The sequence below is a fragment of the Pocillopora damicornis genome, chromosome 13 (assembly GCF_964200805.1).
Source record: "Pocillopora damicornis chromosome 13, jaPocDami1.2, whole genome shotgun sequence".
NCBI classification, from domain to species: Eukaryota; Metazoa; Cnidaria; class Anthozoa; order Scleractinia; family Pocilloporidae; genus Pocillopora; species Pocillopora damicornis.
Window position 1 is genome coordinate 19,644,196 of NC_142682.1, and position 14,245 is coordinate 19,658,440.

Genomic DNA, 14,245 nt, shown 5'->3' on the forward strand with positions numbered 1-14,245 from the left:
GATTTTGGAGACAACAGCTTCTCAGAATTAAAGCAGAATGGAAAAAATATACATACATCTGTAGAATGAAAAAAATATGTATACATCTGCAGAATCAAAAAAAAAAAAAAATATATATATATATATATACATCTGCATTAGATGATGAAGATTGAAGTTGAAAGTAATTATTTTTGTTTCAAAAATTAACCAGGTGTAAGGTTGAATATAAATGTATATTGTTGAAAGCAAACATCAATCTTAGAAAGAAAGCATTACTTATTGAACATTGATACTCTCTTGAAATTGTTAAATTAAAATATGTAAACGATTGAATGGTGCACTTCTCGGACAAAGCAAGCAGAATGAAAAAAATATATATATATGTATGTATGTATGTATGTATTGTATGTATGCATGGGTGTATGCATGCATGTATGTATGTATGTATGTATCGGGGCCCTGAATACAGTCAATTCTTAATAACAACCACTCTCTCAAATACCCTCCACTTCGTTCAAAATTATTTTGTGTTTACTTTCTAAAAGTCCTTTAGGCGACTGGAAGCTTGGATTTCTTTAGGATGCATTGTTTACCTTCCCAGGTATTGGTTCTTCCATTTTTTTCCAACTGAGACTACAATGCTGCAAAACATCACATGTTTTAGGTGCTTTTCCTTTTCTAGAGTTCAACAGCCTACGAAACCTTTCTTTTAATGCAATAACAGTGTAAGGCCATCCTACTGGACTTTGCCGCTATCCATATAATTTTTTTTTCCACGGCCGACTCGTTTTTTGAAGTGATTTCCTCTTAAGTGAGCCGTAGCGAAATGGGAATTCATTTTGTAGCTCTCTAGTCGCTTAGTACTTTGGTATTTGTACTAATAGTAATAAATACGCTGTGGTAATCTCCTCCGAGCCGGCGAATCAGCGCCCGCAAAGAGCGCTATTATACAATGAATTATAAATCAACTGATGTTCTTTTCACAGATGCTGCAATCTGACTGGCGACGCTACTCGCTATGTAGCTTCAGTGATAGACAATCAATAAAGTGAGAAGCTTAACAATTTAGGACTATAAACTTATTGTATTCTCTTTCCTGACTTCATGCGATTGTGAAAAAAACAACAACAACAAAACATGAGCCTGTCTTGTTGTTGAGTTTAAACGAAAAATAGATTGATTCAGGAGCCCATTGGTAATGGGTTCCTGATTGATATGAAAACAATTAGATTATTCGTCCTCTATTTCTTTAGCGTGATAGTTGATGTTGGTTTCTGGGCTTCGCCCTCATCAACTATCACGCGGTAAAAATCTCGAGCTCATCGTCATCTATGATTAGCGAATTCATGCATTTTTTTGACATTTTATGTTACCTTTTCCCTTGTGGGAGCACCTCCTATTTCCTTTTCAAAGGTTGCATGGTCCCCCAAGAAAAAGCTGATTTCACTTTGAAAGCTAATCAGAACTTTTTTAGGAGCACATGTATCACTTACATTACCGTTTTACGTGACGAGAGTCAAACTGTTTGTTCATCGAAGTCTGAGAATATTATGATTACATTTTGAGAACATTTTGATGGTCGCTATACTCATAACTATACGAGTATGGCGACGTTTAATATTTATTTTGAGCAATAACTGTCTTTCCGTTTGAATTGATTAGGAAATTTTCCATTGCAAAATAAAAGACAATCGACGATCGCAGTGTACCGTTTATTGAAATTTTTTACAAGCCTCTCCGACTGTGGATTGTTTTGATCTGATTCTCCACTCGAAATTGTCAATATTGATTAAAACGGAAGGACAGTTATCATTGACTGAAAGTTCAAAAACTCGACAAATGATCGCAGTGCATACTCCAATTCCGTGAAAAAATTTATGAAATCTAAAAAAAAAGAAATACAAATAAAGACACGCAAGTTGTTTCTATCAAGTGTAGTGATAAATTGTCTGGTCTTGCCCATTGTTATCAGAATTATATTATTTATTAATCATTTATCTTACAGCACTGTCTTCTGATTCACTCCACTTGACTCATCCCCTTTTCACACCCCTCCAGAGGAATGTCTGTTGTGGTATTAGTAGCTGATATAGTCGCGTTGTATTGTAACTGGAAGCCCTCAATAATTTTAGATGAAAGGTCAAGTTTTCGCTTATAATTTCAAAAAATACTCAGTTATCACTTTTGATATCTCTCTACTTCAACGGAACTGTGACGATTGCCATCAAGTAGTTAAACGAAAATTTTCCCATGTTTTATCACAATCTCAGCATGTTGCATCGATTGACGGAGCTGACCAAATAAGGGAAAAAAACATTGAATCGTGACCTATTGTGTCCTCCACTTCCGGTTTCAAAATCGTCACGTCTCTCGGAAAAGAGGAACAAACTGCAGAGAGGACAGAGGGCGGCTTGTTTACCTACCTACTAACCCATTGTTTATCACGTAATAGACAATATCATCTAATAAATCCCAACTGAGATAGAGCGAGTACAGAATAATAGCTGTTTCGAGTGTCTCCAGGGAATACTAGTCTGTTCTAGAACGTTCGCTATTTCCTGTTCTGAAAGTATCGGTAACATAGGCCTGAAACACGTTCCACAGGACAGACTGCAAGCATAAACACCCTTCCCGTTCGTTCATTTTCCTTGTTTACTTAACTTATTAGTGGTTGTTCAGTCGTCATCCGCGCTCGAATTGTGGAAGTGCTTCCAAAATTGATAGTTACGTATTTGATTGAAGGTTTCCTGTACTTAGCTGATTTAACCGATTTGCGTCACAATGATGACGGATAGCGCCCCTCCCTGATTATTTCTCAGATTACTCCTGAAATAAATTCAACCAGTTATTAACTCGCCAGACAGATAAGGAGGGTCAGCAAGACGCAAATTAAACTTGGAGCAGTTTATTCAGTTAAAAGAATTACTTAAACCAAAACACGCGATGGCAGGACTTCGTGACGTGGTTTTTACAGGAATCTTTTTGTTTTTCCTCACACCGAGAATATCATCAAATAGTAGTAAGTCTATGAGTGTTTGGTTATTTTATGTATTTCATTTTCATACCTTTGAAGACAAGATAAACACATGTTCCCGGTCGGGTCACCGAATTATTACATGTTGTCGTTATATTCAAGACAATTACCGAAGGCTGATATACAGAGTACCATCTTTTGCCTTTTCTTTACGTTCGTTCCGTTGTGGTGTCACCGCTGCAAGCGGCGAAGAGAGTAGAAAGCTTCTCATATGACAACACTGCGCAGCTTCACCGGCCGAGTCATGAGAGGTTATCTCACATAATTTCAACAAACAGTAGAAACAAAAGAATGAGCAACATATCATGATCATATCTTGAGTTACTGAAATACATGCTGAGAAATTTTCATTACCCTGTAATATCACTAAATGATACCCCTTAGCTACGTTGCGCAAGTTCCGTCCGCTTCAGTCAGCGTTGATGTCGACTGGGAGGATGGAAGTTTTTGAAAACTCAGAAGCCCCAGTTTAAAGTCTCACTGGTGTTGTTGTGCTTTTATAGCTTGAAATTCTTGTTATTGAATTCCACCAACAACAACTGAAATTCTTCGAAGCAGATTTAGGGTATTCGTTTATCTTTAGTAAACCTAAGTTCAGTTGTCGTCACTGTATCGAGCGTTTTATATACAGATTATGTTTGTCGGTCTAATGCCTTGTTCATCGTTATTTACCGATAAATTGTTTTCTCTCACCCAAATCTATGACCGTTTGTTCTATCGCTTGATACGTTTGCTAACAAGATTACGTGAACCTCGCTCAGAGGAAGATAATCCTACACAGACATAAGCTGAAATGTAATACGTTCTTACTCTGAACAGCTTTCATAATCTCGTATGCTTTATATCTCTTGACAGATCTTCCCAAAGAAATTAATGTTTTCGATGCAGTGGGTCTTGGCAGTAAGGTTTTCCCAGGAGTTTCGTCAACAGCTGGACAAAACAACAAGAGTCCGGCATATCACTTCACACAAAAAACTGATCACATGATTGCAAGTCAAAACGCATTTGAAGAGGTTGACAAACTCATCCACAACAGCAGTGATTTTATTGTCTCTGCTTACGCTAAGCTCGGGGCCAAGGAGATCTACAAAAACCCTATCGTTTCCATTAATTCAAAGGACGGCAATCAATTATACTTCCTATTGCAGATCTCGTGAGTATTGCGTTTATCTTTAGTAAAGCTCTTTTCCTGTTAATTATATGGCGAATTAACACTTCCGTTGCGAAATGTATCACTCCTTTTCACGCTAACAGAAAAGTCAATATTAGTTTTTGAACTGACGGTCCTCTCTGGGCCAGAGCTTATTTTTGTTTATGTAGCTCTTCAGCAGTAAAATAGAGTCGTTATACGTTCTTAAAGAAGACAGCCACGAAATTGCTGACTGTCGACTATTATCACGCAGCGAACTTTATTTTGAGTCCCTAAGGAAAAAAAAACCTTCGATCTTGCGTGGCGTCCAAAGCTGGCCGTTTTTTTTTTTTCTGTTTTTTGAGACTCGTTGAAAAAGAAGGTTGTGGAGACGCCGAAATGAGCAACGGAAATTAGATTTCTACTCCACACTCTTGTCGTGGTTTCGTCGCTCATTTTGCGACTCTATGGCTTTCAAAATACCAGCCGGCAAGTTGGATTTTGCCTCTACCTGGCAGCGAGAATGAGTTAATATATGCATGAGTATAGTACTCTACAGTATCTCCATGAATTCAAAATAGCAGCCAGAGCCGTTAAAAACGATTTTCCATTTCCCATAGTATGATTTTTTAAATTCGTTTAACCCTTTACACCCTGAAATACGTTTGTCCACTTTCTTCGCGGTTCACTTTACATTTTCCATGGTACTTACAAAGAGTTAGCGGGCAATCATATCCTACATTCTTACTACCGTAGCGTTTGATTTATAAATGATACTGTGAGGAGAAATTAGATGCCAGTTACTCTTGGGGTTTGAAGTGTCAATTGACCCAAAAGACAATAATTTTCACTGAACTCGAGCAGCAGTGATTTCCACCGGTAAGTGCGCGCGCTTCTCTTCTTTGACGCGCGTGTAAGTCCCTTTCCCCGCGTGGCCCATTGTCCACCCACCCATCTCGCAAGCTAAGGATAAGTCATGTAAACACTTTTCCTAATGCCGTTTTTATTTTATTTTATTTTATCACGTGTTCATTTATTTAATTATTTTTTCACCGTGGCTCAGAGGGAATGCACGAGGATCAGGACTTGAAATAGTTGTTACAGTGCAGACGAAGGGAGGATCTCCCAAAAGATTTGAAGCTTCGAGTAGCAGATCCTTGGACTACACAACATGGCACAAGATAGCGGTTCGAATCCAGGAATCCGAATCCCTGATGAGAGTGTACGTGGATGACAGCATGATCAACGTGTTTTCCTTTAGATACACCCCTCAGCCATACCCTAAAGATGCACAGCTGCGTCTCGGACAGGTTTTCGAGGTGTACTTAGAAAACACTGGTGAAATAACCTCACGATTTAGGGTAAGCTGTTCTGCAAGCAGACCTTGCAAGATTCAAATTCTTTTTAACTCGTGTTTCCACTGACGTCCATTTAAGCTACAAAAAAGTGGGCGAAGGATAGTCCAGGTGTAACATGTAGAACCTGTCTGAAAAGTAAGGTGGTTTTTTAGCCTTGATATTTTTCTAAGAGGGATTTTTGGGTTCACCTGAAAAAAATAACCATGTGCAAAAGAAAGTTGTATTCTATTGCTCTGAGCTGTTTATATTTTTTTCCAGTGTCTTGGTTTTTAAAATTTCAGCTGTCGTAACATTTTTTTTTTTGTAGGGGGATCTACAAGATGTCAAATTTGTCAGAGGGTCACCCCTTGGCGACTGCTCCAAGATCGCAAAGGTATGTGATTGTCAAAATTCAACCTCGGTGCAATGACGACTTCAACGAAATATTTTTGTGAAGATTCATTCATCTCCCATGAGCGACCAAGACAGAATTTTACCTACGATATCGGCACAAAATTAAGCAGACGAAAGATGAGAATAAACAAATAAATATCGATTAGGGGATTATCAGTTGATCCAATATCAAATTCTCGGAACTGACATCCTAAGAACTCAATGGCAGACAGAAAGGAGAATTAATCATGAGATCTTGGGAGTGAAATGGTTAAAAAAGTTCTGAAAGTTATTATCTTATCAGATGTGATTTAAAATGTAATTTAACTCTCAGATGCGAACTCTAATTTTAGCAGTCGTCATATGTACATGGTACAGCTTAAGGCTGTTGACTTTCTGTTAGCAAATGCAGGCGAAATGTCCCAAAGACGTCATGTTGGTTTGCGATGGACTAACATCCAATCTAGAGAGTTTGAAATGTTTCTTGTAACATGGCTTGCATATAATAATGTTCTGATTAATGAAAACACTGTTCTAATTTTTTCTTCTCAGTGTCAGTGCACTGATGTCGTTGGCAAAAAGGACTGTGTAGTTGATGGATTGAAATACGCGGACGGAAACCGCTGGACAAGGGATAAGTGTAACATTTGTCACTGCGAGGTGAGCATGCGCACTAAAACCGGTAGGAGCGCGAGAGATTACATGAGGAAATTCGTATTTCAAATTAAATTCTACGTAACGAAAAAAATGTGGCTACAACTTTTGATAAAGTGACGTTTTGGACTTAAGCCAGGGTTTGTGATGTTGAATTTGTCCCCACGAATAAAAGAACTGATTTTAGGAATATTTAAGTTGGTATTCAGAATAGAGAAAAACTCACAAAAGAGTTGTTTGTGGCTCATCCGGTAGGTCTTTGATACAACCGCGAAATTTGATGGTCCCTAGTCAGTTGGAATTCTCATGGGAGACTTGATTGTTTTATCTGCCATGAGCTCGTAAAAAAAATTAATAACTAAAAATAATTAAGATCTGAAATTAGTGATAATCATGGATTAGTAAACTACTTTCGATCTCGAGTAAAATAATATTTTTGTTTATTGTACTGACTTCCCAGAAATATTAGGGAAAGTTGACTTGCGAGATGCTTTTTAAGCAGGCAGAAGATAAGGTTTAATAATTTAAAATCTTGGTAAAATGGCATCGGCAAAACGAGTAGAAGGACAAAATTGCGCCAACAGTTATTCTGTGTTCAACAATACTTCACTATGAGCAAATCAACCCGCGGGACTTCACTTAGCCAGCAGGACTCAAAACTCTCGCATGAAATTGAGGCGAGTGGTCAGACAATCCAAGATGGCGCCCAAACCTGAAATAGCACAGCATCCAGAAAGACGCGACACGAATACTATGCGTTCTCCTCGCGTCGACCACGATTATGCTTACAAATCTGTTCGTAGTTGCTTGAACCGTCGTTTTGTCATTCAATGCGTTCATTTTTTACCTCTCTTTTATCCAGTGGGGCCAGGTGATCTGCACATACACATGCCAAGTCTGCAAGGATAACGATCAGACTTACATGGAGGGCGAGACATGGAAATCAAGTAACGATAGTTGTCAGACCTGCAAATGTGAGGTAAGCGGAACTTCTCTTCTGTGAGAAAGGATGGGAAAAGAAAGGCTATTAGTGTAATGGAAAATGCATCATTTACTTAATGATGTGGTCTTTCTACAGGGTGGTAAGGTCACATGTTCACCGCCGGTCTGCCCGAAGCCTGACTGTAGTGGAAAGTCAGGGGACGTTGTGACTCTCAAGGGACAGTGCTGTCCAATTTGTAAAGGTGAGTTTTCATTAAAGATTCAAGTATCACATCACAAAAATTCAACTTTAGTGCACTCATCGAGCCAATCTGCGTCTTATCGTCTTTCCCAAAAGTTGTGAAGCCGAAGACAACATCTCGTATATCATATTTCAAGGCAAAATTAATAACGTCGATCGAGCTTTACATTAGATGGTGTAACGGGTCCTTCTTAGAGGAGTAGATCTAAATAAGACAAGAATATAGATAGGCTTCACCTAACCGCTTGCTCAATTCGTTGAAATCTGATCCTTGAGTTTAATCCATAATAAACGCTTCGTTCTACTTTTCTTATCATTTTCATTTCCTCAGAGGATCAGTGTCGCGGTACTGGAAAAGTTTTTAAGTGTGGCTGTGACGCCACCTGTTCAAATTATGATGGCCTCAAATGCCAATCATGTACTGAGGGTTGTTTCTGCCCTGAAGGAAGAGTACTGAATGGACAGGGAAAATGTATGGCAACTGCTCGCTGTGGTTGTTTGCACCAAGGAAAGAGATACAAGGTAGGGAGGTTATGTTAAATAAGAGGAGTTCACTCCTGTCGAGAGCCTGGCATGTACAACTCGCACGGTGCTTGCCAAAAATTTCAAACTCCATGAGTCGGCTATTAAAGAGATCCAATTTGGGTTGTGGTTTTGACGATCAATGAACCTCAACAGTTCTTCATTTGAGAGTTTTCTATAACATAAACACATCAAGGGTAATTGACGTGTTAAGCATCCTATTTTAATATTTTGGTTCACTCATGTGTGAGAATCGTTCGACTGCAAATGGAGAGTATTGGTTTTAGAGCGCGCTGTATGTAGCCAATCAGAGCGTAGGAAAACATCTTAAACAAATCTAACATGTTCCCTGATTGCATTTCACACCCGACCGAAAATTGCTCCATGAGTCAACTATCACTGCTCACTGTGACTTTGTTCCAAGGAAGAAAAAGTTAAGCTGAGGAAATGCAAATTATGAGCTGGCTTTTCTATGAGTCTTTTCACATCATAGATGGCATGATTACAACTTCTTCATCTTGTTCTTATCATTATTGGTATTAGTATTATTACTTTTTTTTACTAAAACATTCTTTTTTATCTATTGCCAACAGACATTGGAGCAGTATTCCGATAGTTGCCAATTCTGTTTATGCCTCGGTGGGAAAATGCATTGTGACAAATCGTGTTAAGTCATCGTTTGACCAAGGGACCCTTTTCTGAAAAGTCCTTGATAAATGTAGTAAGCCTGATCTTCATGAATATATTGATATGTTAAGACTTAATCAAAAATAAAATAACCAAAAAAAAAACTAGAGATTATTATCAGCAACAAAGTTCTTGGCCAAAGACAAAAATTCATAGCAAAGTGATTGGAAATGGAATTTACCTCATTCCTTTTTTCGTAAGTTTGTAAAGAAACGTGTAGGATTGGTTAGTGACGCTCGAGCCTATTGAAAATTAAAAATGATCATTTTATTGAACCATTTGAGGTCAACGCGACTTCTTTTTCCTTGAGGAGATTGAATTTCATCGTATAAAGAAAAAACATAGCCGTCTTGTAGTAATATAATACCAAGCCTTCATAAGTACGCTTTGAATTTACGCATTACTTCAATGTACTTTAATTTATTGAGATATCGTATAGCCTGTTACAACTGGTTTCAAAGGAAGCCGAATGTCTGAAATAAAACAGATTTTATACGTTATGAGGATTCACAGAGTTTCGCACAGTTCAGTTATAACGTCATAAATCTTCCCGCTTAAATAAGTAAAATGGTAAGTTTGGGCTCGGTAGTTGAAAAAGAAATGGTTCCTTGGTTTCATCACAATTGTGGGACAAAGAAAAAATCTGAATGCCCTCAAGGAATTGAACCCCAGACCTAATCTCGTACCCAGACCTTCCAGGGTCGAGCGGTTGTAAGTATATTTCATTTACAGTTAAAAGGTAGGATCTGAGTACGAGATTACCCCAGACCTTCGGATTTCGCACTCCACTGCCCTAACACAGAGCAACAGAGAACTCAATGTCTAGGTAATATATTACTAGGCTCAAAGTGACAAGCGATACCGCCAGAACTTAAAATGTCAGGCGTCCATGGGGAGAAGTATGCCACACCTTGACAGCTATGCAACACAGTTCACCTCTAGGGATTGTTTCGTCATTTCTCTACAGTCTACCGGTCTAAGAAAGATTTACATCATTTAATTATGAAATTTAACGAGAGTCGTTTGAGTTTGGGAATTATCAGCATAAATATGAAGTTTTCAGCAGCGACCACTTATTCCTTCCCGTACTTAGATTTGTTACCACGGATCGTCGACCACATCGGCTGAGTTGATTCACTTTTCCAAAACAAAACAATCAGAGTTTATTTTCCAATCTTTGATATCTGTTTGATTCTTGGATCATACACATTAGAAAGTAATCATTGTTATGAATTGTCTCTCATGTTCTTTTCGAAAGCGCTCGCTTCTTGTGGTGGTAACTGCTGCCCCAATTTTCATGAGTCCCAGCACTAAGTTATCACGGCTGTATTTGTGGGAACAGTAACTGTCGTAGAAGTTTCTTGTTAGTTTTTCTCTGAAGATGCATTCTTCGTTTTTCATCGTCTATGTCAGTGAAAAAGGGAAAGTAATTCGTTTTTAAGAACATCACAGATAAGAGACATTAATGGTCATAGTATCCAGCTTTTAGTAAAATTAAGAGATGCCCGCGCTTCGATCTGATTGGTCGAGGACTAAATTTCAAATGAGTGCCTCGCGTTTGGTCAATGTTTCTGAGGAATTGATAAACGCGACAGGAGAAAATTCAGTTGCGAAGAGCGCAAAAGATGCTTCTGGGTTTGGCGGAAAACTTTTCAAAAAAAGAGATAGGGAACTTTTGCTGATGGAATGAAATGAACCTGTTTATACTGCTTGCTAGTCTTGATACGAGTAATCAACACAATTGTAACAAACTATGCACTCTGCTTCCTTTACTCGCAGATGTTTACAACAGAATTCGACAGCACATGAGCAATCGTATTAAAAAACAATTGTTGCGAATAATTGTTAAATAACTTAATTCACAATGAGAACATGAAAGGGAACTGTACACACAGTTAACTACAACTATTGCTGGAAACTAACGGAGGAAAATTGCAACGAATTAAAACGCGTTGTCCTCATCCTTATGATATTCTTAAAAGTAAATGAAAAATTATTATTAGATGGGCTGCCGCGGAAAAATAGGCTCCAAAGTTTGTCCATGGACATATTACCAGTTCGGAGAAATGAGAATTTATTACGAGAGCATAGTTCGAGAAAAACAATGAGCTTTGGTGAATAGATTAAGTCTGAGGACAAATGTAAACTGATACTTTTGGAAAGCGTTCGACAAGTTTTCCCTAAACATTCTTGGCCTGATAATTCAAATAAGCGCATGAGATGTACGAGTCTAACTAACAAGTTATAAAAGCGATCCTTTTTTTGGAAATTTTACAGTTTTCGAAAGGTTATTTCGCCGAGAGTGAGAATAGTGAAAGCATATCAGGTGGACGGGTGAGCATGGATACGAGGATTGAGTGGCTGCATGATTTAAAGCGCGTCGTCCGCAAGTGTAAAATCGCACAATTATCAATAAATGAAGCTCATCTTCGCCTCGCATATTTCGCAGCCTGATTGTTCATTAATACTGATGCCATAGAATCTAAGTAACGACAAGAGCAGAGAACCTGCCATGACTTACCGTAGTGTACACCTCTCCGCATTTGTTCACTGCGAGATAAAACCCCGTATGGACTCCTCTAATATGTATAAGGTCTCTTGCCACTGGAACTAGCTCTAGCACGACTGAAAGATTAAAAAAAAGAAGAAATACCATATATTGTTCCGATCATAAAACCTGCTTGTACAACTAATTGAAAGAAACAGAACTATCAGATGTCTCCTTTAGTACGCGGGCGGTGATTGGTCAATGTAACGGGTCGTATTTCATTGTACGGCCCGCTAAATTCAAAATTTTCTTTGAATCGAAATTTGAACCCACAGATATAATATATATCTAACAGAACACGTTTTATAGATTCGTTGTGAAAGTTACGGAACCTCATTTTTTCCGCTCGGATTCATGGCCCGAGTACTTCATTCGCAACAGAGTTGTGCAAATGAGGGCAACTAGGAGAACAAGAGAGCCTGCAATCTCTTACCATGTGGACTGTGGTAGTTTCTCGTTCCCTTCACTCGTCCTTCGTCAGTGATCTCCAAATATTGTCCGTTTATGCAGTAAAGTTTGCGCCTTCTGAACAGAGATGAAAGGAGCAATTTCCCTGAGTTGTAGTTATTCAACTCACCTCAGTCAACGTTTACGGTTAACGATAAGATAAATTGCGTAAAGAGGCCCTCAAGGGTCATTCAATGACAATACTTTATTATAATCTTGTGTTCTCGCACTGGAGGTATGACAGCGAGGCCGCGGAAAAGCATAACGGAAGCGTAAGTTTTAAATTTTATCAATATTGATTTTATGAAGCTTTCACTGTCAAAACTAACAGCTGAGTAGAGTGGGTAAGTTACTAAAGAAACTGTGGTGCTGCGTCGGTGGGAGAGTATAATCAACTGAGTTGATAACAAATTGGCGACCGTCAAGAGTTTAAAAGCTGACGTTTCGAGCGTTAGCTCTGACGAAGGGCTAACGCTCAAAACGTCAGCTTCTTAGTTGATAATACCAAATTACCCTGTTAACAGCTTCAAGTAGTTCGATCATCAAGATGTTATACTAATTTTGTGTTGCAGACACGTTTTTGTTTATTTTGAAGGGAGGTCATACCTAAAAAAACAGTTTTGTGTATATTGTGCATGTTTATTGAACAATTCATATTAGTATATCTTTGCATCGGTCATTAAGGTAATGCCGACAATCTCTCACCTTCCCATGTTACTCTTACCATCTTCTTGTGACTCTTTACGACGCGTTCGATGAGATAAGATCGATTTGGGCATCAGCATCTTCAACTAGAAAAGGCAGCAAAATTTCTTTGTTAGAGAACTAGTTTATGGATGATGCTTCAAATATTTATTAGCCAGTTGAATTTTGTTTGTCATACAACGCTCGCTGACCGTTTGAGTAATCAATTAGGCGGCTAAAGAATTATTAACGTTTAAGATTTACAGAACAGAGGAAAGCAAAGCCGTAAATACCTTCCTTTAAGGGTGATGTTTAACCTGTTTATTCTGTAGCTCTAAATTTCAATTCGTGATCATTTGTGTTTTATGAAGATAATGCAAAGCAATCGTTTCAAAACAAAATGGTTTTGTAATATTACTCACTGAACGAAGGTCATTTTCAACCGATGATCGGATTGCGTACTTAAAAAAAGGAGAAAAAATCTTTACCAGTCGCGAAATTCCAGTCTCTTGTATTGTAAACAAATTTTAAAAGTAAGTTGACTGCAAAATCATTTCATGAAAAGACAGCAAGCGCCGCAGGACTTAAAAATCACGTTTTATTACTGTAATTTCTGGCTCGTATCGAAGAGTTACTGCAGTAGCTTGAGTGTCTGATCACACGCGTGCCGAACCAAATCAGCTCACGAAAATGTTTTGAAAGTTTTGGATTGGTAGAGGGCAACTTGAATATGCGGTGAATGTTTTTAAGCTCCGATTACTGAAGCTACGAGGCATAAGTTTCCTCAACAATAAAACGATTGTTTCGACCTAAGGCATCATTTAAACAATCAAGTTGTGGTTATTCTTAGCACCAATGATCTCCAAATGCTTACCTTCGAAACTCTGAGAAAACGAGTCTTTGACTTGTAGCAACTGAAGCAGGAACTTGATCTCTCTTCGCTATGTTGTTCGCTCACCAAGCTGGTTGGAAAGTTTGCATAAGATTTAAGCTTACATCAAGTTCAAACAAAAAACAAGACACCCGTGAAGTAATCCGGGTAATGTATTCCTCCCAATGTTCTTCCCTATAAAAGAAAATTTCAAAGCATTGCTTCCCTACCGAGATTGATAATTGAGGTCGTGCGGAGATTTCACCACGGCAGCAATTTTAGGCGGAAGCTCTCATTGCGCTGTCGTAGTCAAGCAATTTGTCCGCTTTGATTGGTAGTAAATCAGTGAAGTGTTAAACTTGCAGGTCTCTCAGTTAATCATACAGAAACCAAATTGGCCGTGTTAGAGCGACTTCCATCTGTAGCTCATGGTTTAGTAGCAAACACGGATCTGTTCCTTGTAATGAAGCTCTCGATCATGATGTTAGCAGTGAGCAAATGGTAGCAGTCGGAAGCAGAATAAACAGCCATAATATTTCAAAACCTTAATTTGCATGGATATCACATTTGTTATTATGCCAAAGCAAGTGCCCTTTTCAGTCATTTACTATCAGCTATCGCGAACTCCCCGTTGTCTCGAACTGTGTTCGCCTTCCCCTGGCTCAAATTTAACCTGATATTGAACCCGAACGTCGGTCGCTAAACGTCAAAGTGTCAGAATATGGCTGATTCATTGATTGGTACGAACGTGATTACATACAAAAGAACCGCAGA

At 38.5% G+C, this 14,245-nt stretch overlaps 2 protein-coding genes across 3 annotated transcripts; one reads left to right on the forward strand and one right to left on the reverse strand.

Moving 5' to 3' along the window:
* Window positions 1–2,844: 2,844 nt before the first annotated feature.
* Window positions 2,845–9,421, forward strand: LOC113664327 (protein kinase C-binding protein NELL1). Its single transcript, XM_027179926.2, has 9 exons — window positions 2,845–3,001; window positions 3,872–4,169; window positions 5,209–5,506; window positions 5,811–5,876; window positions 6,428–6,535; window positions 7,392–7,508; window positions 7,608–7,713; window positions 8,044–8,234; window positions 8,828–9,421. The coding sequence occupies exons 1-9, from the start codon at window positions 2,926–2,928 to the stop codon at window positions 8,903–8,905; spliced, it is 1,338 nt and encodes a 445-aa protein (XP_027035727.2). The 5' UTR covers window positions 2,845–2,925; the 3' UTR covers window positions 8,906–9,421.
* Window positions 9,326–14,141, reverse strand: LOC113664338 (fibroblast growth factor 9). 2 transcript variants are annotated; one of them, XM_089191528.1, is made up of 6 exons: window positions 13,702–14,141; window positions 13,475–13,562; window positions 12,622–12,707; window positions 11,903–11,994; window positions 11,443–11,546; window positions 9,326–10,325 (listed from the first exon to the last, which is right to left on the reverse strand). In XM_089191528.1, exons 3-6 carry the CDS (start codon window positions 12,699–12,701, stop codon window positions 10,131–10,133), a joined length of 471 nt encoding a protein of 156 aa, XP_089047654.1. In that variant the 5' UTR covers window positions 12,702–12,707; window positions 13,475–13,562; window positions 13,702–14,141; the 3' UTR covers window positions 9,326–10,130. The 2 variants fall into 2 exon arrangements, with proteins under 2 accessions (XP_089047654.1, XP_027035738.2); XM_027179937.2 differs by lacking the exons at window positions 13,475–13,562; window positions 13,702–14,141 and adding an exon at window positions 12,894–12,978.
* Window positions 14,142–14,245: the final 104 nt, after the last annotated feature.

What these genes read in the sequence shown, in the direction of transcription:
- LOC113664327 (XM_027179926.2), top strand. Translation starts at nt 2,926, where the DNA reads ATGGCAGGACTTCGTGACGTGGTTTTTACAGGAATCTTTTTGTTTTTC. An exon ending in AAATAACCTCACGATTTAGG is followed by an intron (nt 5,507 to 5,810) that starts GTAAGCTGTTCT and finishes TTTTTTTTGTAG; the next exon opens with GGGGATCTACAAGATGTCAA. An exon ending in GTAACATTTGTCACTGCGAG is followed by an intron (nt 6,536 to 7,391) that starts GTGAGCATGCGC and finishes TCTTTTATCCAG; the next exon opens with TGGGGCCAGGTGATCTGCAC.
- LOC113664338 (XM_089191528.1), bottom strand. Translation starts at nt 12,701, where the DNA reads ATGCTGATGCCCAAATCGATCTTATCTCATCGAACGCGTCGTAAAGAG. An exon ending in AAACTACCACAGTCCACATG is followed by an intron (nt 11,547 to 11,902) that starts GTAAGAGATTGC and finishes TTAATCTTTCAG; the next exon opens with TCGTGCTAGAGCTAGTTCCA. An exon ending in GCGGAGAGGTGTACACTACG is followed by an intron (nt 10,326 to 11,442) that starts GTAAGTCATGGC and finishes TCACTGACATAG; the next exon opens with ACGATGAAAAACGAAGAATG.